The following is a 21899-nucleotide window of genomic DNA, read 5'->3' on the forward strand; positions in this document are numbered from 1 at the left end:
TTTACCAGTGGATATTTAGCGATTCTAAATTGCTGAAACACTTTGAGTGAAAAATTTCTGTTATTTTTCTTCTTATGTTTAATACAAAGATCATGTTAACATCAGCACAAATCCCTTTTTTCCTCGAATTGAAGTCAAGGAGTAAAATGAAATATTTTTAAAATGCAATTAAATATATATAATATATATTAGTAATTTGTGAATGCTTTGTGCATATGTTTTGTGCATATATTAGCAATTAGTCTATGTTTAATTAATACTTAGGATTTCAAAAATATATATTTTTAATCAATATTTAACTCTATCCATATATATATATATACTACATATTTTATATATACTATATATATACTCGTGTATTCTCAATGATCGATGTGTAAACCTCCCCATGTGTTAAATACATAACACTATGCAGAACATCTTAACAATATATACACTTGATTACCTTCAAATGATCAATCAAGAAATGCGCGATATTTTAAACCTATGATCGGATTAACTATGCAAAACTTTATACTTGATCAATTATAAGTAACGAGGATTAGGACACTAGATAATAGCATTGAGTTGAATTTGTTGACAATGCAAAGATTTATAAAAAACTTTGTTAAGCGCAATTATCTCTCATTTTTCATAGACATTTAGCACAATGAATGTATTCTTGCGGAATCATTCACTTCTTAATCAAAAACAGCTAGAAATAATTTCCTTTTAAGCTTATCTTTAATTGTATAAACCCCCTGACAAAAAGGTAAAATCATTTAAAAGACGTTTACGCTATAGATATTTATATTGAGTTTCCAAATTTCAACTGTATTTACGTTTCTCGCTGGTGGATCGCTGGATCATGTTCTCTATATTTATCTGTGAACGCAGTGTTACAAAAATAACAATATAATATTATCAGTCACAGATTTTTTCTTTCGTGTAAGTATCCATGCACAATGTTTCGAATATTATTATTTTTGGCCATTGCAATAAAGTTGGTGTGTTCAGCTCAACCCGGAAGATATCGACAAGATGGAAACATCGTTATTGGAGCCATTTTACCCCTGTCTGAGAGTAACAGCGAGTGCAATAAACCGAACTTAAAAGGTAATCTTTTAAATATCTGCATTTTGTTATCAAGCAGAAAATGTGTCTAGGTAAAATTCAATCTTACGGTACTTTTACTTTGAATTTGTTCAAACAACAAAAACATTCAGTACGATGACATGAGGGACGAGGTCATTAAATATACAGCGAATTAAATACACAACTACGTTGCTTTTATCAACGTAAGCGAGTTTAACATACAATTTTATTGCATTTATTGATGAAAGCGAATTGAATATATATAACTTTATTGCAATTTTTTGATGTGAGAAAATAAAATATATTACTTTATTATATATTTCCAGGTATTGCTCATGCTGAAGCAATTGTGTTTGCGGTAGCTCTTCTCAACATCAACAATTCTAACAAAATTGGTTTTGATATTCGTGACAGTTGTGGTGATTTTCATACCGAACTCAGACACTACAAAGACATGAGGGACGAAGTCATTAATTATGCAAAGAACAATACAAACCCTGCCCCAGTGAAAGCAGTTATTTCTAGCTTTCCAAGAGATTCTTTGAACAGTTTAAATTCTATTTTAAATACAAGTCGTATACTTCAAATAAGCTACAGCCCGGAGAACGCAAGGCTAAATAACAAAAACCCAGATAAAGACCAACGTATTGCTATGTTAGTGTCTGCTTTTCCTGAAAAATCATTTAGAATGGTTTCTGTTGCAGCATTTGTCAAAAAATTCGGTTGGCAATATGTTCACGCAGCTGTTTCAAAAGATATTCAAGGTGAAAAAGGCTTTGAAGTTTTAAAAAAAAAACTCTCCGAAGTGAAAGCATGTACTGCAAAAAGTTTTTTATCTGATGAAGCGAGTATAAGAGAACTTATAAAAGAAATAAAAGAAAAAACTTTGATAAAAGTTGTTGTTATTCATACAACTGAAGCAAGCGAGTTATCTTTTTATAAAGCGTTAAATGCAGAGGATTTCAATCATCCGATAATTGTAACAACAACAGATTGGTCAATGAAATTAAACTACTTAAAAAGTTATCCAAAAATAGTGGATGGTATGGTTTACATTAGCGCAAACTCCATTGAGAAGTTCAATGACTATATAGGATCTTTAAATAGAAATATATCATACAATAAACCGTGGTTAAGTAGGTTATATCGAGCGGAGTGTCTTTCAAAACCGCCACTTGAAACAAAGTTATGCAAAGACAATGAAGTTGCAGTGTTGGAAAATCTAAAGGATGCCTCAGGTGAGGCTATTTACTCATTTAACTCTGTTTATGCAGTAGCAAGTGCAGAAAATAAAAGGAAAGATGGAAGACAGTCTTTAGTCGAAGCAATTTCAAATCTTTCAGTTAGAGTGAATTATTTAGATGACGGAAGTAATCCATATTTATTATATTTCTCTGAAAAGCTCACTGCAGTTGAAAAAACCTTTTCCATTTATAACATACAGCTAAACATGTTTGGAGAATATGCTGTTGTCAGAGTTGGTTCGTGGACAAACCAATCTGAACTTATCGTTGATGAGTCTAAAATTCGATGGAAAAACGGTAATAAACTTACTCCTCAATCACTCTGTTCGGCAGATTGCCTACCGGGTTTCAAACGCACATTATCACCACGTTCAGATTCTTGTTGCTGGACCTGCGAAGTTTGTCCTCACTTGTCTACTAGCAATGTTACCAATTCTGATAAATGTATCGATTGCAACGCAGGAGAAACTACAAATCCAAATAAAACGTTTTGCCGAAAATATAACCTTATTCACATGACCTGGTCATCAGGGGGGGTTGGATCACTTGTTATTTTTCTTATTTTCATTGGCTGCGTCTTCATCCTTTTTGCGGTCGTCATTTTCACCGTGAAGTTTGATCATGAAGTTGTAAAACAATCCAATTATAATGTGTTGCTTTGGTTCCTTTTTGGATGCCTGGTCATGTTTGTTTCTCCTATCCCATTACTCAACAAACCCACTGTTTCAGGATGCTCGGTTTACATTGCATTTTTAAATATCGGTTTAACAATTATGTTCAGTGCGCTATATTCCCGCAGCGCATTTGTTAACGAAAAATGCAATAATGAGAATAAAATATGTGGTTTAATTTCTCCAAGACTTGCAATTATTATTGTGTTAATTTTTATTCAGTTTCTAATCTTAGCGATTGGCTTGAATAGCTACCCACCTAAAACCAATCATAACGAGACAGAAATTTGGTACGTGAGATGGTTTGAATGTTCAAATTGGTCTAGCCACGTTTGGTGGGCCGCATTTAGTTACAATATTGCACTGAGCATTGCAGGTAGCTTTCTTTCATGTTGGTCAACCAAAATGAACGAAAATAGCAACGAATTGCAACACATCGCAAAGTCATATTGCGTTTTTTATTTACTATGTTTGGTTGAAATCATCATTCTTTACAAACACGTCAACAAACAGTTGGAAGAGGGGCAAGCTGTAATGACATTTGTCATAGCTTTCTCTTTGTTCATCATATTCATTGGACCTAAATTATTTATCATTTATTTTAAAACGGAAAGAGATGGTAAAACGGTCGATAGACGAAGCATTTTGAAAAATACCGACAGTGCGCACCACCAAGGGGGTTTACATACCCGAGGCTTTGCCGACCACGATGTTGTTCAATTAAAGATGAAGGGAGAAATGATTTAGAATTTAACATACCTTTGTTCACTAAAATAGTTTTTATTGCCGACGTGTAAACTATTGATGGTTTATAAATTTTTCTTAAGGTTATTCATATTCAGTTGCTAGACAAAGATTTTACGTTTTGAATAAAAGTTTATAACATTAAATATCATGCTCATTTATCCAAAGACCTATTTCCTTTTACAAAAACTGCAGTAACGTAGCATCAAACATGGTCTTGTAACCATTTGGTTCACGAAGCTCTCTTTAAAATAAACAACTTTTTATCCAATCATAAATGGTTTAGGTTGGAAAATAAAATTTCATAAGTAGAAAAGATTTTGTTTGTGTATTAAAATCAACTTTAAAATATGACGAGATTAAACTCGCCGTCCTTTAAATCGACGATCAATAAACCCCCCTTTAGAAGTCGCTTGATTATTAATAGCTTTTACAGGTTACCTAGTTACCTAAATAAAAAGACCAATAATTTAGATTATAGTTATCTTAAAACGTTTGAAAAAAAATTGAAGTGCTGATAAAATGAAAAAAAACTAAAATTCAGGTGATTTTTGTCTCTTAACTTTCAGTGACGTGTCACCGAAAATCTTTTCACGTTTTTATTGATGAAGTTGTTTCTGTAATGGTAAAGGCAAATGTTGCTAGGTTACTGTTACTTGTTGTATTTTCTCGTGAAAGTTTCCAAACCTGCAAAGAAAACTAATGAAAATGAATGAAAAATGTATTGAAAAAATGTAATGAAAAAAAAAAAAAAAAAAAAAAGAATGAAAATGTATTATTTATTTTGGTACCAGCACCATTTGTATTTAAAAACTATTTTCATTTAATGCATTAATGCATATTCTAAATATCGTGGCACACCTGTAGACACCGGTCAATGGTGCACCGTTATATTTAAATCGTGGAAGATGATTTATTTCGTTTTAAGAGCCTTGCTTTGCGCAGAAAAAAAAAAAAAAAAAAAAATTGGAAATTGGTGTTTCACAAAAATATCTATAACTTCGCATACTCTATTTACATTTATGTATAATAATAAATCTCTGTATACATTACAAATGCTCTGGAGACTTTTACCTGTTGATTCCCCATTGAAAAACCATTTAAAAAAATATTTCAAATTCTAGTTCAGTCACGGGGATGATCATTTGGTCGATGATCATTTGTATTTGCATATTTTGCTTTTATAATGAGCTGCTGAATCTCTAATTTTAAAAGATCTTTTTGTTGTCCACATCTAATTTGACGCATCATACTTGCTACTAAATCTCCGAAAGATTGATCTTCGTCTCTTACTAGTTCATTGTAATCTGTTCGTGGCTCAATCTTAATGATGTTTCTGGTAGGTGGAGTATTACTGCCACTACCAGACCTCTGTAATTCTTTTTCCTCTTGGTAATCGTATTTATCATCACGATAGTCATATTTACAATTATCCTGCAAATGCTCATTTACAACCATGCTTCTTGAGAAATTACCAGGAGTGCCTAATCCATCGTAAGGATAGCTTGAATCGTTAAATTTTGGACGCGTCGCGTATGTTTCTCTTTGCTTCATGTTATCGTCAAGAAATTGTAAGCTTTTATAAAACCTCCACTTACTTTCCAAATATTCTTCGTCAAAAATCCCGTTTTTTCGCGCGGAAGCAATCTTTGTGCGCTGACTGCAAAAGTATGTGCGTAAAGACTGAAATTTGCTAAAAATTTGATTGGCTGAAATTTTAAAACCCATTTTTTCAAGTGAAAGTCGAATAGCTTCGATGGCTTTTTCTTTAGCTTCTTTGACATAGAAATAAGGATGCTGGCGATTATATAACTCTTCTTTGCTTTGCCATAAGTGGATAAGCGCTTCAGACGCTTCATCGTTCCATTCCATGGACTCGTTTGCCTTCTTCGGTCGTCCGCGTTGTCCTTTTTTTTTAAGCTCAGGTGTGTATGGCAACATTTCATCTTCAAAATTTAAACCACAAGAGTCTCCGTTACTTATGTCCATTTCCCCGTGTGTTACTACGGGTATATCTTCATTGTGATTAGAGTTTGTATCGTCTGTATGATCATCAAAATTTGGTTTGTAGTTATCGGAATCGCTGTTTCCATTTACGTAATGGATTTCTTCGTCAGTATTTCTCATCATAGTAAATCTAATATGAAAATATCAAATAAATGACAATTACTGCAATATCAGAAGAATTACAAACAATCAAAACAGAAACAGAATAATAAAACATTTATAATACCAAAAGTAATCAAATTAAAAAGATCAAAAAATTATTTTATGGTAACTATATAAAATATATAAAAATATAACAAAAAAAGAAAAGGAAACCCCAAGTTGTAGCAGATAAACTTAAGGAGATAAACCAACACTATAAGAAATTGATTAAATTTAGATTACTGTTAAAAGCAAGTCGAGCCTCCCGCCCCCCAAAAATTGGATGGGATTGTTTTTATTTAATCACAATTATTATTTTAATGACATAAAAAAGTTTAAACATAAACAGCTTTATTTTTTTAAAGTTTCTGATCATTAACTTTAAAATTGGATATCAGATTAAAAATGAGAAACACAAAAGCAGAAAAAATATATGATTTATATTAAGAAAACATATAACTACACGTTTTTTTTTTGAAAAAACTAGTACTATTTCTTTTTTTTAAATGCAAGGTATGAAAAATGTTTCCTGTCAAAAATTGGATGCCAGAATGAAATTGAGAAACACAAAAGCAGAAAAGATATGTAATTTAAATCAAGACATCCTTAAAATTGTAATTGATATTTTTATAATTCAATTCTTTTAGAATCAAAGTATAAAAAGTGTTTCCTGTCAAAAAGTCAATGCCACGAATGCAGGAAAAAACTATATTAGGGAATTCCGACTAGGTCTATCTAAAGTTTTTACTTTGATAAATGTCAAACTAATTATTTTAAATTATCTAACGTGCGAGAAGAACAAAGACTTTCATTTTCTTGTTTTAACTCGAGAGCTTTAAAAAGAGAGCTTTATTAATTTTTGGAAAGTTTTCTTTTGAAGCAATTGCATATTGTTAAAAATTCTAAATAACGGGGGAAAAAAAATCAAGTAATTTTTGCTTGATAGTTGTTAAAAGAGATTTTCAGATTTATCTACCAGGCCAAAGACCGCAACGTATTTAAAACGCCCGCATCAATGAAGAGTGTTCTGGAACGAGAAATCACATTTCTTGTCTTATAATATTTTACGCGCAAATATAATTGAAAAAGATAACGGAGCGTGCTTCATACACTCATGCGCACATCCACCTATCAACACACGCGCACACTCGCACGCATGCATCTATAAATATTTAATTTTTTAAATGTTCCATCATTTAGTTTTAAGAAAATTATTAAGGAAAATTAGACGTTAGTTTTTCTAACACACTTTAATAAGGTTATTGTTAAATCAAATGAAGTTTTTTTCTTTTTCCTTCGGTAAAAAATGAAGCTATCGAAATTATTTCTCTTCACAAACGAATACTATTCAAACTCTTACGGAGCAAAGTGATCCCCTCTAACTATAGAACGTTTCAAAATTAGTGCATAAGTATCTTTTAAAATTTAGATTTGTTTAATTAAAAGACTCGTTAATATATTCATTAACTAATTCATAATATTCAGGATAAATACTTCACTTTCGCTTCATTTACATGATACCGGCTTAAAAAAACGAGCCTAAAGCAGATATCACGAAGTAAAGTTTCATTAAGTGAGTATGAAGTTGTTTTCCGTAACTTACTAAAACCTCTTTAATATTAAAGTTATTTACAACATAATAAAATCTTTAATGGCATTTTATGGCCTAAAAATGAAAATCAATTGTCAAGGGAAAAAAAAACAAAAAACATTGAAAAACTGAACTTAAGAATTCAACACTTTCTTTTTAAAATATTGGTTACAAATTTTTTTTTTTTAAACTTACCTTTTTTTTTTGTTGACAGGTTCTAAGTTTATTTCGCTCATTATATCAAGCTTCATATAAATATGTAAATTTTCACGAAATATTCTTCTATGCAATAGAAAAACAAAATTCATACACTAAAAAACAAAAAAAGATATTCTTATCGCAAAAATCGTTTTGTTTTAAACGTGGCGACAATCTTTATAAATACGCTTGTAAATTCTAAACTTCAGAATTAAACTCAATTAAATAAATATTTCGTTCTATAGTCGATTTATGAGGCTTGTAAATATTGCTCTCGACCGTAGATACTAAATAAATACAGGTGTTATAAATGCCGAATTATTTAGATGATAAGCACTGCTTGGAAGTTTTTATCATTCACTTTTTTTAATTGAAAGAATATAGTTGAATTGAAAATTTCTATAAATTTCAAATAAATATACGCACGACCTTATTGTTGAATTATTAATGCCTTCACATTTATTTATTTTCAAAGTTTTTATTTTACAAAAGCTCTGCGATGATTTTTCTTTAGCGTACAAATATAAAATAGAAAACATGCTCCGTCAATGTTGTTCAGAAATTTATAAGAAAAATTATAACAATAATAATAATAGAAGACGGTTTCCTCTTCACTTAAAAGCGGCGACAATAAGAAAATTAAAAAAAAAAAAAAAAAAAAAAAAAAAAAAAAAGTAAACAAGATTATAAAAACATAACAGAATATTTTTATTTTATTTGAACAAGTAAAAGCGAATATTTCATAGCATATAAAAATTAACAAATATTTTTCGACATAACATAAAAACTTCATTGTAAGAGGTTTAATTGTTCTTGCGCGTTCGCCTAATGATAATATAACATATACATATATAAATATATTATAGCATAATTCCTTATCTTGCTATTCATAGTTTCTATTTAATACATCTGTTTGGTTTACGATATATTTTCTTCTTTATAATATTGTTATATGATTTATTATATTTATATACGATTATACACTTTTTTTGATCTTTGATGTTTAAGAATTGCTTGAAATAGCGTAACGATGGGCAAAAGGGTCGCGATAATTTATCAATGTCGTGAAAACATTTCTTTAAAACAAAAATGGTTTGCCACATTTTTTAATTAGTAAAAAAAAAAAAAAAAAAAGAAATAGCTTTTGGCTAATATTTCTACGTTAAACCGTGACGGCAGTTTTAAATAATCTTTTATTAGAAACAAAGAAATGGTAAAAAACGCTTTATTTTATAATGAATGGAATTTAAATTCTCTATTCTCTTTTTCTCTTTTGGTATTTGCATAAATGCTGGGTAACTATGTTTATATTCCTATAAAACGATGAGCTGCATGATAATTCTTTTTAAAGTTCGGTATTAATGTATGAACAATTTATATCAAGTAGAATCATTGGATGTCAGCCATTAATCTTAAAAATGGAAAGAAAAAAATACACGCGGCATAATTGGCTAATTAGAAATCAAGTTAAGCAATCTTTTAAAATTTCTTTTAAAGACCATTTTTTAAAATTATACGCGCGCAGATTTCGCCCGCAGACCAAAACAGCTTTGATACAACAGAACAAGGAAATGATTCCCCCCCCCCCCTAAAAAAAAAAAAAAAAAAAAAAAACTACTGAAGGGTCAGAGTTAAGGTTATCATGATCCGTAACCAAACATAAGTTAAACCAACTTTTCTTTTTTTTTTATTGAGAAGTTTTAGAGGGGTGTGGGGGATGGGGTTGTCTTTGGGGGAATTATTTCCTTGAACCAAATCGAACAACTCTTAGCGGATAAACCCCATTTCGCTGAATATAAACTTGAGCCATCTATTTCATTCATAAGCAAACAAAAAATATAAGAACAAATGGAAAATCTGTCATGGGCTAAGCTGGTTTAAATAACGACTTTATATAGCTGCCAATCAATGTTTTTTTTCACTGCCATAACAGAACCGTATTTATAAACTAAATTTAATGATTCTGTTCCTTTTTAGAAATAAATAAATATTAAATTAAATGTCGTCATATACTAAATTAAGTCGCAACCACCATCAGGGACGAGCCCGTTGTAGCTGTTTAAATGTATCAATATATTTTTCGATGAATTCATTATGAACAATATAGAAAAAGCATTACTATTAGATAATAATGTAATTAAAAGACAAAAAATATAAATTTTTTTAAAAAGTTACGTAACAGCAAAAACATTCTACAATAAATAATTTTTAGATAAATTTTGAATGAAGAGTTTTTAAATAAATATCGTCTTTTAATTTAAAACAAATGGTTAAAAAAGAATGGTTAAAAACGAATGGTTAAAAAATGTCTAAGGATGTTAACTTAGCTTTTTACAATGTAAAAAAAAAAAATCTTTCTAAAAAGTCTTGTCGTAAACATTTTTTTTCTTTCTATCTTTTCATGTTCTGTAAGTAAACCAGAGTTCTTTGCCGTAAAATTTCTGTTTCGAATTCACATATTTGTTTGCCTATATAAAAGAAAAAATTTCAGCTTCACATCAAACGATTTTATATAATCCAGCTCTTAAAAAGTCTTTTTCTTCTAAAAAAACTATTAATGAACTTATATCATGTACAGCGCAAATGAAAGTTTGAATCATGAAAAATTAGTGAAAAGCAAAGTGGATGTCTTACTAGCAATATGGATTACTTGTTACTTTGTGTAAACATCTTTGAATTAGATTTTTTATTAATTTTTCCATACAAAATACCATTGCTCTTAGGAATTCAATTAAATCAGCTTTCGAAAGAACTATGTTGCCAAATATTTAACTGTAATATTTCACCTATTGATTTTGATAAAATCCATAAAGCAGTCATAAAAAAAGATTGAAGTATATCCACCCTCAGGAAAGTAAGAGAGATTTGCTACTGTCAGTAAAAATTTTGATACTTCAGTAGTACTGAAGTATTAAAAGTTGAAAGCGCAATCGCAGCGTTCCTTTAACGTTCGAAATAGTTTTTCAAATCTGGAGACCATGCAAGTATTGATTATCGCACACGAGGACGTTTATCACACACGAAAGCGTTTACATTAAAATCACATAAACTTAGAATACAAAGACAATAAAAAATTTCGTTTTACAACTATTCTACTCTAATTGAAGTTTCTGGTAACAGTTTTACCACAAAAAAAAAAAAAAAAAAACACTCTTTGAATCCAACTATCATTATTGCTAATCATCTCTCCACCAAGATTTTTTTCTACATTTTATCAGATCACGGACGTATAAGAGTTGGACGTGCAACTTATTGTTTAACATCAGAGAGGCCGCAGAAATCAGCGAGCCATGCGACAAACTCTAAATTTTCACCCGTCAACAAAAAAATCTAATCAAATGGCGGCCCAGAGTTTTGAAACAGAAACTCTGATCACGCGGTATTAGTTTAAGCTTTTAGTAACCAAAGTCTGTCAATGATAAAATAGACCTGTTAGGATAATTTTAAAATGACTAAGAAATGTTTAGCGAAATATAAAAAAGCTTAAATTTTTTTGTCAAGGTCCGGTTTCATTCAACTCCTTAGTCCTTCATTGACCAGCCTTAATTTTGTGTATTTTTTGAGTATTTTTTCCGATATGTCGCCATTTTTTGTCTCGACTACTCTGTAAGCTCCATAATATATTCCACTATGCATTATTTTTTAATAGGTGTATTTTCTAATGGACTTTTTTATAATTCATTTGATAAAGCAAAACCTTTTAAAAAGTTATTCAAATTTATAATTATATTGCAAAATGCGGCCAGATAATTCATGTTTTCGTTTTTCGTATTTAGTATATTACTTCATTTATCATAAAAAGCACATAATAACCCATTTGTTTTTGTCAAGTAAAAATTAGTTTATATATAGCTGGTAAATGTTATTATTTTAATGCTAAATACTTAATTATTCTTGCGGTTTGCCATAAATTGGCTTTGCTAAATTCTTTAAAACTGTGACAAATTACTTTTTTCTTTGTTGTATTTACATTCATTTTATGTATAACTTATTTATCCTTAATTGTATATATTTCTATTGTTAAACATAAATATAGAAAGTTCTATAACATTCATAAACTGGAAGTCTACATCAATATAATAGCTCCCTGGACATGAAACCATCTAGGTAGCTACAAAACTAGTTGATATTTTGTATTATTAATTATATCTCTAGTTATACATGTGCTAAAGTAGTTAAGTAAATGATCTCAATATCTATATCATCACCAGCGTCATTTCTTAAAATATTAAGAGTATCTAGCTGTACAAAATTAAGCTTTAAAACTTGGTTCTATTGCTGTTATCTTGAATAACTAAAAGGAAGCTGATGGACTGGTTAGACGAGACCAAAAACTTTCGACGAATCCGACAGACTTTAACATAATTTAATTTATGTTAACGCAACGAGCGTGGTTTGCAAAAAAAAAACATTATCGTTGCACGTCCGTCTCTTATTCGTCCATGATCAGACAATAAGCAAATTTTTTCAGAATTTCCCCCTCCAACTTTAATAGTTTTTCGCAACTTATAACATCAGGTTTTCCGCCTCTTAGTTTTTTTTGAAGGTGAAAGCAAATAATTTTTCTTGTATAAAATAATGAGACTAGATAAAATTATAATTTAAAACCAATAAATATTGGTAGGTAAAGAATTATGTTTCTTTAAACATTTAATTTTTCTTTGTGCCAACTCTAATGAGAACTTCTCTGCATGGAATTTTATGCTGGAAAAATCCAGCAAGCTTTTACATACCAAACAGCAGTCAGTTTCATGGCAAAATAATCAAAGCAATGGTAAAAACTTTTAAGAAATGCCTGTTATACTTTATTAAAATAGGTACAAATTTCTGAAATGTAAAATGTAAAATGCTTTTTCAAACGTGGATGTTTCAGAAAACTTCAAACAATGTAAAGGGTGTGTTTTACACTGAAAGAAGAAAAAAGCCTTTATGTAAAACTACAGCGAAAAGAAAATTTTAACAGTAAAAGTACTTTTGTTAAAATCTCAATAAAACTACTGCTTATACAAAAGTTTCAAAATTTCTGAAATAGAAAATAAGCTTTGAGTTATATGATAACAACTTGATATTTACAAAGTATCCTTTGATTATCATATTTCAAGAAAGAAAAGCCATCATAACTCTTAGATTTGTTGATCTTTTTGTTGGAGATGTTCTTTATTCATCCGAAGAAAGTTTGTCAATGGCGATTTCACGCTCTGTGATAAACCTTTGGTAGATTTCTTGAGATCGAAATTATTTTGGAAAGGCTTGAGTTTGTTTATCAAACGAATCCGTAATTTAATATATAACACAGAAATAAATGTTCAATGTATAAATGTTCAATATACAACACAGAAGAATTCGTGAGGTTCAATCATTTCTGTTAACAAATCTTATCTAACTTTTTCTTTTGGAAACAAAAACGCATCTACATCTTCTTCACTTAGATAATTTTTGTCAACAATTCACTATGCGGCATTAGTAAATTATGTTTATATTTAAAATTTTTCCCAGTGATTCAGCAAAGCAAGATTGACTTCTTGCACAGCTAGGGCAGAATCTTGTTTAATTGAATAGTTTCAGTTTTTCTTTTTAATCCCCATTACTTTTATATATATATATATATATATATATATATATATATATATATATATATATATATATATATATATATATATATATATATATATATAAAATCAAACTTGTTAGTTAAATCAAAAATAACTAGTTATGTAATTAGTATTAAACAGCTAAAAAAAAAAAAAAGGGTTGTAGTGGTGGTGGTGGTGGTGAGTTTAGACAATTGTTTAAGTTTTCTATTGCATTAAAAACTTGCAAGAATGATGATTTTTTTTCAATTTTCAAAGAATCTTCTTTTTCAGTTAATGACAGGATGTTCTAGCTGAGAAGCCTAATGTAAATATTTATGAGACAACTCTTTGAGAGAGTAGCGCTGTGGCCAGAGGTTTAGGGCAACAGTTCTCATGATTTCGGTAATTTCATAATAATGGTAAAAAAAAAAGTTTTCTATTTTTCTGATTTAAACGTGATAGCAATACACTTGAGACCCTTAAAAGATATATTGAAAGAGAGATGTAGCGTTAATACCACAATTGGTGGTATTTTATTAAAAGCAAAAGTAACCCTAACCCTAACCAACCCTAACTAACCCTAACCCTAACCAGTATAATTGTATATGAGTAAGAAATGCTAATAAACCATTTTTGTTTTACAAAAAAAAAAAATTTTAAAAAAATATGCCAATATGTTTAAAATCATCAATGAACACAGGGTGTTTTCTACGATTTATTGTTGTTTGATGATAAACTAAACTAATTTAAAGCGCAAGATTAAATTATTTTTAATTTTTTATGCTTAAATATCGCATCTATTGATTTATTACCAACATTTAGGAAAAAATAAAAATGAAGTTTACATATAGTTAAGTTACATGTAGTTGAACACCACAATCTTCAACTGACTTCTTTGAACTAAAGACATCACAAAGACTTGTGTTTATGATGCGATTATTTTACCGGATATGATTCTCCATGAAGGAATCATGATTCTCCATGAGAGAATCATGATTCTCCATGAGAGAATCATGATTCTCCATGAGAGAATCATGATTCTCCATGAGAGAATCATGATTCTCCATGAGAGAATCATGATTCTCCATGAGAGAATCATGATTCTCCATGAGAGAATCATGATTCTCCATGAGAGAATCATGATTCTCCATGAGAGAATCATGATTCTCCATGAGAGAATCATGATTCTCCATGAGAGAATCATGATTCTCCATGAGAGAATCATGATTCTCCATGAGAGAATCATGATTCTCCATGAGAGAATCATGATTCTTCATGAGAGAATCATGATTCTCCATGAGAGAATCATATCCAGCGGTCTTTTCGAACGAGATTTCTATTTTTTATTTTTTTTAACGAAGATTTGGAAATGTGCTAGGTTTAAACATATGATTTGTTTATAGACAATGCGTTATTTTCATTTATTACAGACTTTACATATAAACTATTTACTTTCAAAATCTAATGTACTTATATATAAAGCATAGCTTAAATGCTGATTAGTAGACATTCTATAAATATTATGCCCCTATAAGTTTTTTCACAAATTTTGAGGTAGATTAATATACACTTTCAATCATATTTTTTTTGTTATTGTTAATTTTGATAAATTTTTGTTAATTTTTAGCAAAAGCTTAAAGCAAACACTGCATTAGCAAGATATAAATTGATCAAATCTGAAAAAAGTTTCTTAATCTTTGCCCGCCCCCAACCTCCCCCCCCCCGCCCTCTCTCTCTCGACTATCTGCATCAACAGCAGTTCAAATAAACGATCTCTCAAACCCCGGAATCACCAAAATCTTATTTAAATGTTTTTTTCACGACTTGACTATTTCTGATTTAAATGTATTTCACGACTTGACTAAAACCTGCCCTGAGTCCATAGCCATAGACTCAGATTGTGGTTCCTCGTAATTAACGTTAAAGATAACGTGAAAAAGGATACCTGCTGATACCTAATTCATTATGAAATAAAACAGATTTATTTAGGCTGACGACTATAAATGTGCAGGTGTAGACTTAAGTCAAACTTTAAATGTATAGTAACCATTGAAACTTAATAAGCGTATTCAAAAAAACTTTAAAAATCAATATGGCGAATGCGATTGCAAATGACAATAATGACCACGAGGAAATTGAAAGTGAAGGAAGAAAAATTAACGATGAGATTAACGACGATCACTCTCTGCATTGCATTACTTACAACACATTTAGCTCATCTCCAAATTCTATTTGCTGGTCTGCAGATGAAAGCCTAGCAGTTATTACTGATAAACGGATATATGTCCTTGTATCCTTTTATGCATAAATAAATTCGCTTCTAAGGAGATTAACTGCATATTACTGCGGTGTCCATATGTGTTTATTATATCTGTGCTTGCTCCTAGTTTTACCTAAGATTCTGCGTAGGTTATTTAACTTAAATATTATAAAATAGACTTTAAATTTGAAAAAAAGTTTAGTATAACTAAAAATGCTTTTTCTTTTACTTTGTGTAAATTAGAGACTTGTCTCATCATGCAAGCGCAAAAAACCTGGATATGATTTTGGATTACAGTTTGAAACAACTGTAGTAGAAAATGTTAAAAGTAAAAATTATGATACAGGTGTTGAAACCAAGAATTTTCATCGTCAAGTCAATGGTTCATTTTTACATAGGCAGTCTTTTCTTTTGGATAGCTCAACAATTGAAAATGATAATTTTTCTGCTGAAAATAAAAACAGATTTTGTCAGTTAAGGTGGTCGCCATTGTCATCTACAAAAGATGGTAGGTAAGAAATATCATGATATGTTATACCCAATCTTTAATAAATGCTATTTCTGCTCTTAATTGATAAATATTAAAAATAAATAAAAGTGTTAAAATAAAATTAAAAAAAAGTAGTAATTTGTTATTTTATCATTAATCATGGAAAATGGAAAAAAAAAAAAAAAAAGTGAAAATGAATGTAAAATATTATACTAAAATACAAATTACTGTTCTTGCAATTCACTGTTATTTGGTGAAATTCTTAAGTGAAATAAGTCAATCTGCTGTTTATTACTTTCTAAAAATATAGTTTTAACAGACATTAATGCTTGTATGACCAATTTATCAAAGAAATATCTCTAAGAAACTTTTCTGATATTTTAAGTTTTTTTTTTTTTTTTATTAATTTAAATCCATTTTGTTTTATTAATTTAAATCCATTTTGTTTAATTTAAATCTATTTGTTTCAATGTTGATTCAACACTTATGAATATACATCCTTTATATGGTTAATAGCAGAAGGGAAAAATATCACTTACTTAATCATAAAAACCAAAATAAAATAGGTTAATTCTGCTTTAACTATCCTTTAGTTAAAGCAGAATTAACCCAGTAACAAAATCTGGATATTTGTTGTAAAGCCATTTCTCTTTTTCATCATCATTTATAGTGGTCAGGTTTTTACTTAAAAAACAAAAAGTTTAATTCAGATTTAGTTACCTATATAATAAACGAGCTGTTGCTCAAATTAATACTTAATTCACAGTCTTTTTTGACCCAAATAATGAGGATCAGTTGTGTTTGCTTAATAATGGAAAGGTGTCACATATCACCATATCTCTTCTTAATATCTGTGTGGCAATGATCAAGTTCAAGATTATTCAGGAATGACAAGCAAAATTCAACGCAGTTTAATTTGTTACATCTATCACTTTGCATCTGAAAAATAAACAGTTGAGATGTTTAATTTTGCATAAATTATTGTTAAATTTTTTATAAATTGGTAATAAACTTGTAATATTTTGTTTGTGTGTCATTTGTATCTATAAATTCTGATAGTTAAAGGAATCTATTAATGCATTTTAACTTTAAAAATATAAATTTATTTATTCTATTTTTATGTAAAACTGTTTTACTTAGAGGTAAATTTAATTAAAAAAGTTTAATATTTCTTCTAAAATGTCACCACCAAGTGTTTTCAATTGGGAATGAAGATTGTTTGCTTTTCTAATTAATGCCTTTACTTTTAATACATGAACTTTTGTTGTTTTGTTGGCCAACTTGTTTTAAGTAAAGCATGTCAATAGTCACAAAAAATCCTTGTACTGTTTTAAAATTTATTAACTTGTTCCCATTGTATGGCATTTATTCTTCCACTTTTCATAAGCATTTTTAATATTATCACTTATGAAATTTTGTTTTAAGATCTAAAATAAGTAATAAGTACATTTTTTTTCAAATTTTTATAAAAATATCTTTCATCTTATTTTTAAACTTTTTTCAAAATTTAAATGACATTCTTTAGTTTTATTAAGTAAGATTTCAGGTAAAAAAATATAAACTATACTTTGAAACATGTAGATGGGGGATAACATGTTGATGGTGGATAACATGTAGATGGTGGATAACATGTAGATGGTGGATAACATGTAGATGGTGGATAAGTTTATTGCTGCTTAAATTTAATCAAGTGACCAAAGTACATCATCAAAAAATTTTTGATGATGTAAAAACTTTTATACATATTTATGTTAGATATATTATTGAAGTGCATACTTGACACTTAATATTTTTTATCTTAATATTTTTAATATCTTTTATCTTAACATTTAATATCTTTAATTTAATATCTTTGCATTTGATTAATGTTCAGTCTTTATTTTTCATTGCAGTTTATAGTTGTTGCTTTTTCAGATGTGTACTAGCAACGTTATCTGCTGATGGAAATGTTTACATACATTCTTCAAAACCACTTATTGGCAAATGGTATCCTATTCTAAATATATCAGACAAACTATTCCATTATTTGATGGAAAACAACTGGTTAGACTTTCAATTCTGCAGTGCCACAGCTGAACCTTCAGAAATGTACTTCCAATTTAATAGTGGAGATTTTGAAAGACATAAGTTTCGCAAGCATTTGCTTTTTACAACATCTATATGCTGGTGTCCTACAAATATTCCTTGTTTTGACTGCCTGCAAAATCCTGATCATGCAAACCTTTCCTATTATCATAGCTATCACTCTTATGTTAAGTGCAAGCATTCTAAACTAATTTTTTTAACTGCAAGCAAGAATGGCTACATGTTTTTATGGCTAATTACTCTTTATTTAACTGATGATAGTCAACATAGTGCAAAGTTACTTTTATGGTGGAAGACTGATATAATGTGGCCTATTTCATCCAGCATCCAACAGTCTATAATTGGCTGCACATTTTGTAAGTGTTTAAACTATTTTTTTTTTCAATTGTATTTTTCTATAACAAATTCCATCTGCACTGCCACAGAGTGTAAAAAATACCTTCTGCATACGCATATTCATTTTGTATAAAAAATTCTGTTTGTTTTGATTTCAAAGTTAGTTTTCAAGATCCATAAATTATACTAAGTTGTACTCTTTTTATCATGTTTTCTTTTCTACAAAGATAGTAACCAAGATATCTAGAAAATCTAGAAAGTAGTAGTTGTCATTTAAGTTAAAGTATACACTGTTTTTGGTGCACTAGTGTTTATTCCCTAATGGGGTGTTTTTACCTTAAGAAAACATTTGTCAATTTTTAAAGAATCTAATATATTCTTCTTTCTTATATGAATTTCTTCTTTTTTTTTTTTTTTAAGTATTTAAGCTTTAAATAGAACTTTCTTAAAGTTAAAATACAAAAAACATTTTTTGTGTTTTAACTTTAACAACAGTTTTTATTATTTAATAAAATAGGAAGTTTTAAGGTTGTGATTTCTTAAACTTTTTTTAATATTTTTATGATTTTTAATATTGCTTCTACTTGTTACAATAGTTTATGTTGCAGTTGGGTTCACTAATGGTTCTATTAAGCTGTACCATGTCAATGTTGATCAGCAAAACAAAAGTTCCTTTCTACAGGTTTTAGACATATGGGCTGAAGTTGATATGCTTCGTGTCTCTTTTCTTGAGTGGATCAACCCTAATGCAAGTGTTTATAAAATATTTATTAGTAATTAGTATGCTAACAAAAAAAATGTTCATACATAGATACATACATAGATACATACATAGATGCATACAAAGATGTATATGTATATGTATATGTGTATGTATGTATGTATGTATGTATGTATGTATGTATGTATATATATATATATATATATATATATATATATATATATATATATATATATATATATATATATATATATATATATATATATACTATTTATTTATTTAAGGATGGTATAATGCGATTAGTGGCCACTAAAGAAAGTGAAATAGTAGTTTTTAAAATAAATTACCATGCAGACAAATTAACATGCTCAACCTGTGAAATTGCTCCAAGTTGTCATGCTTCTCCTATAACATCCCTACAAGTTATTAATAATAAATTTGTTTTGACATCCAGTTTTACCACAACACAATATTTTGATATAGGTATATTTTTTATATTAACAGTCTGCTTTACATAAAAATTTTGGCTGAATTAGTTTTAACCCATTTTTGATGAATGTTTTTATCTTAAATTTCATAAAGGAACTATGAAAGAAAAGGTTACAACCCTAGTTGGTCAGTTATCACCAAAATAAAACACCAGGAATAAATTGTAGTGATATTAAAATTCTTTCCGTGGTCGTATCAAGATTTCTTCCAATAATAATTTAACGTAGGGGTTTTCGGCATTTTGAGAGAATATTTTCCGTACCGTATATATTTATATAACACAAGTATTACTATTGCATTTTTAAAATTTTTAATTGTAATTTAGATAATGAAATTGTACCCGTTTGCGAGAAAAATATATTGCGCGGTTTCAAGTGTCTAGGTGCAGCTGTAGATGGCAACATGACGTTATTAGCGCAAGTGTCATGCCCCAATAAATTACTTCTTCATCAGTCGATGTTTGTGAAACAGATGGAAGTAAGTGGAATGAGTTCAATTGTTAATTGTGAATTTAAAAAAAACGAAACCTTGTTTTTAACAAGTGTAGCTTCATTTTTATTAAGTGAAAATTCTTTTGGTGTAGGTAAGTTTCTATCCTTTCCTATCTGTTGATGCCTTAGCAACAAAGATTTTAGACGGCAGAGTGGACCTTAGTATGAATGTTCGTGAATTTTTTGCTGTTTCCTCGACAGATAATTTCCTCTTGCCCAAAGCTTTGCATAAATATTGTGACGAACCAATCAACTACGACGGACTAACGCGGCATGAGTTGCAAGTTTATTTGTGTTTTAACAAGCTGCGCTGCTTGCAGCAGGAAGGATCAAGGTAGGTTTTTGGTTGATGAAATATGGGACTAACACAGGGTAAACTTTTTTGCTTTTAAGAACTGAAAAAAGCATTAACTGTTTAGGACAATTTTGACACGCGAAGAAGTGGAAGACGGAAAATGTTTAAAAGATTTCGACGATCCAATTTTACGACAGCTAAACCATGCAGTTGAACTTTCTTTTATTCAAGAAACCTTAACTAAGGGTTTAAATTTGGTCGCAAGCGGCTGTGTACCTTCATCTCCTCGAAGTATGTATATTATTGCATTATCTATGGTATTTCATGTTTTTCAAAGTTATTGTTAATGTATACGCAGATTATGTGACATTAAGTTTTGTTTTCGGTAAATAAATTCTGGACCTAAAATATATTCGTCTGCTGCTTTTGGGTTTTTAGATGTCCTTATCTTATCCCTGATGGCTGACTGGTTGTGCCTGGTAGATTGGACAACCGCAGCAGATATTTCTGAAAAGTGCTATAGACTGTTCGGCGACACTCAGTCCATAAACATGTTTGCAACACTTAAGGAGCAGTGTAACTTGGTTCAATCAACGCCATCTACTGAGAATAAAAATAGTGAGCCGTTAATAAAAAGTCAGGTTCAGTGGAAAAGAGCGCGCGAAAAATGTGGATTTTGTGGTTTAGAAATAGCGATGGACTCTTTGTATACTGCAGTTTGTCTTAATAAACATGGCGGCTTTAGATGTTCATTAACTCTTCAAATTTGTGCATTCACGTCTTATCGTAAATGTGCGGGTTGCAGTAGAATAGCACTGGATAAGATTTTAGATGGACAGCTGAGCTTGGAAGCAATTCTTTTAAATATAGATATTTGTCCGTTTTGTGGTTGTAAATTTGTATGCTGTTCTAATATTTAAACATAAAAAAATACAAAAAATGAACAACAAGTTAATAAATTCTAATGAATTCGTGGAGTGGTTTAAGAAAAAAAAAATTTGGTGCATACAAATATTAAAAAAACTTTTTTCGAAACATAAAAAAATTAAAATTTTTAGTTTTTTTGGTTACTAATAAACACATTCCTCTTCAACTTATGTTATTTAGAAGTTCTAGCCTATTTTGAATTTTACCAAATGTATATTTAAAAAAAACAACAGAAAATGTAGTTAAAAAATGACATGCCATCCTCTGCTTAAAACAATTTATACTAATTTGTTTATTTACAACATAAAAAGTCAGAAAATCAACTCTAACATTCGTGATAGGCTCAAAAGATTGTGGAAAAACAGAAGCAAATAATTTTATGTGACGAAAATAATTTTTAAATATGAAAAAAAAAAGGTTAGAATAACTGAAAAGTAGTAATCGCTTTGTAGCACAATGAAGTTCAATGCCCGAATCAAAAACTAAATTTGGTATTCGGTAAAAATTAACAGTGAAAACCTCGATTCACTGATCTCAAAATATAACTGGATAGCGTATTCTA

General features: G+C 29.4%; 3 protein-coding genes across 9 annotated transcripts; 2 read left to right on the plus strand and 1 right to left on the minus strand.

The window, feature by feature from the left end:
* The first annotated feature begins 574 nt into the window (after window positions 1-574).
* Window positions 575-3879, plus strand: LOC145184001 (metabotropic glutamate receptor 7-like). Its single transcript, XM_090092291.1, has 2 exons — window positions 575-1095; window positions 1401-3879. The coding sequence occupies exons 1-2, from the start codon at window positions 945-947 to the stop codon at window positions 3734-3736; spliced, it is 2487 nt and encodes an 828-aa protein (XP_089948417.1). The 5' UTR covers window positions 575-944; the 3' UTR covers window positions 3737-3879.
* An 827-nt stretch (window positions 3880-4706) lies between these two features.
* Window positions 4707-7892, minus strand: LOC145184530 (uncharacterized). Its single transcript, XM_080060228.2, has 2 exons — window positions 7668-7892; window positions 4707-5870 (listed from the first exon to the last, which is right to left on the minus strand). The coding sequence occupies exons 1-2, from the start codon at window positions 7778-7780 to the stop codon at window positions 4859-4861; spliced, it is 1125 nt and encodes a 374-aa protein (XP_079916354.2). The 5' UTR covers window positions 7781-7892; the 3' UTR covers window positions 4707-4858.
* A 7121-nt stretch (window positions 7893-15013) lies between these two features.
* Window positions 15014-21369, plus strand: LOC145184539 (general transcription factor 3C polypeptide 4-like). Of its 7 annotated transcripts, XM_090093757.1 has the most exons (10): window positions 15015-15533; window positions 15747-16015; window positions 17908-18434; window positions 19011-19162; window positions 19420-19618; window positions 19950-20101; window positions 20208-20449; window positions 20535-20701; window positions 20849-20968; window positions 21002-21369. In XM_090093757.1, exons 1-10 carry the CDS (start codon window positions 15336-15338, stop codon window positions 21328-21330), a joined length of 2355 nt encoding a protein of 784 aa, XP_089949883.1. In that variant the 5' UTR covers window positions 15015-15335; the 3' UTR covers window positions 21331-21369. The 7 variants fall into 7 exon arrangements, 6 of the variants coding, with proteins under 6 accessions (XP_089949887.1, XP_089949883.1, XP_089949886.1 ...); XR_016454408.1 differs by having other exon boundaries at window positions 15016-15533; window positions 20555-20701; window positions 20849-21166; XM_090093756.1 differs by having other exon boundaries at window positions 15016-15533; window positions 20849-21369.
* The last annotated feature ends 530 nt before the right edge of the window (window positions 21370-21899 follow it).

Source organism: Hydra viridissima, unplaced genomic scaffold (genome assembly GCF_058129835.1).
Source record: "Hydra viridissima isolate aposymbiotic clone 2 unplaced genomic scaffold, HvirCarnegie_v1 scaffold_7, whole genome shotgun sequence".
Lineage (NCBI taxonomy): Eukaryota > Metazoa > Cnidaria > Hydrozoa > Anthoathecata > Hydridae > Hydra > Hydra viridissima.

What these genes read in the sequence shown, in the direction of transcription:
- LOC145184530 (XM_080060228.2), bottom strand. Translation starts at nt 7,780, where the DNA reads ATGAATTTTGTTTTTCTATTGCATAGAAGAATATTTCGTGAAAATTTA. An exon ending in CCTGTCAACAAAAAAAAAAG is followed by an intron (nt 5,871 to 7,667) that starts GTAAGTTTAAAA and finishes TTTTCATATTAG; the next exon opens with ATTTACTATGATGAGAAATA.
- LOC145184539 (XM_090093756.1), top strand. Translation starts at nt 15,336, where the DNA reads ATGGCGAATGCGATTGCAAATGACAATAATGACCACGAGGAAATTGAA. An exon ending in TTGCAGCAGGAAGGATCAAG is followed by an intron (nt 20,450 to 20,534) that starts GTAGGTTTTTGG and finishes TTAACTGTTTAG; the next exon opens with GACAATTTTGACACGCGAAG. An exon ending in TGTACCTTCATCTCCTCGAA is followed by an intron (nt 20,702 to 20,848) that starts GTATGTATATTA and finishes TTGGGTTTTTAG; the next exon opens with ATGTCCTTATCTTATCCCTG.
- LOC145184001 (XM_090092291.1), top strand. Translation starts at nt 945, where the DNA reads ATGTTTCGAATATTATTATTTTTGGCCATTGCAATAAAGTTGGTGTGT. An exon ending in CAATAAACCGAACTTAAAAG is followed by an intron (nt 1,096 to 1,400) that starts GTAATCTTTTAA and finishes ATATATTTCCAG; the next exon opens with GTATTGCTCATGCTGAAGCA.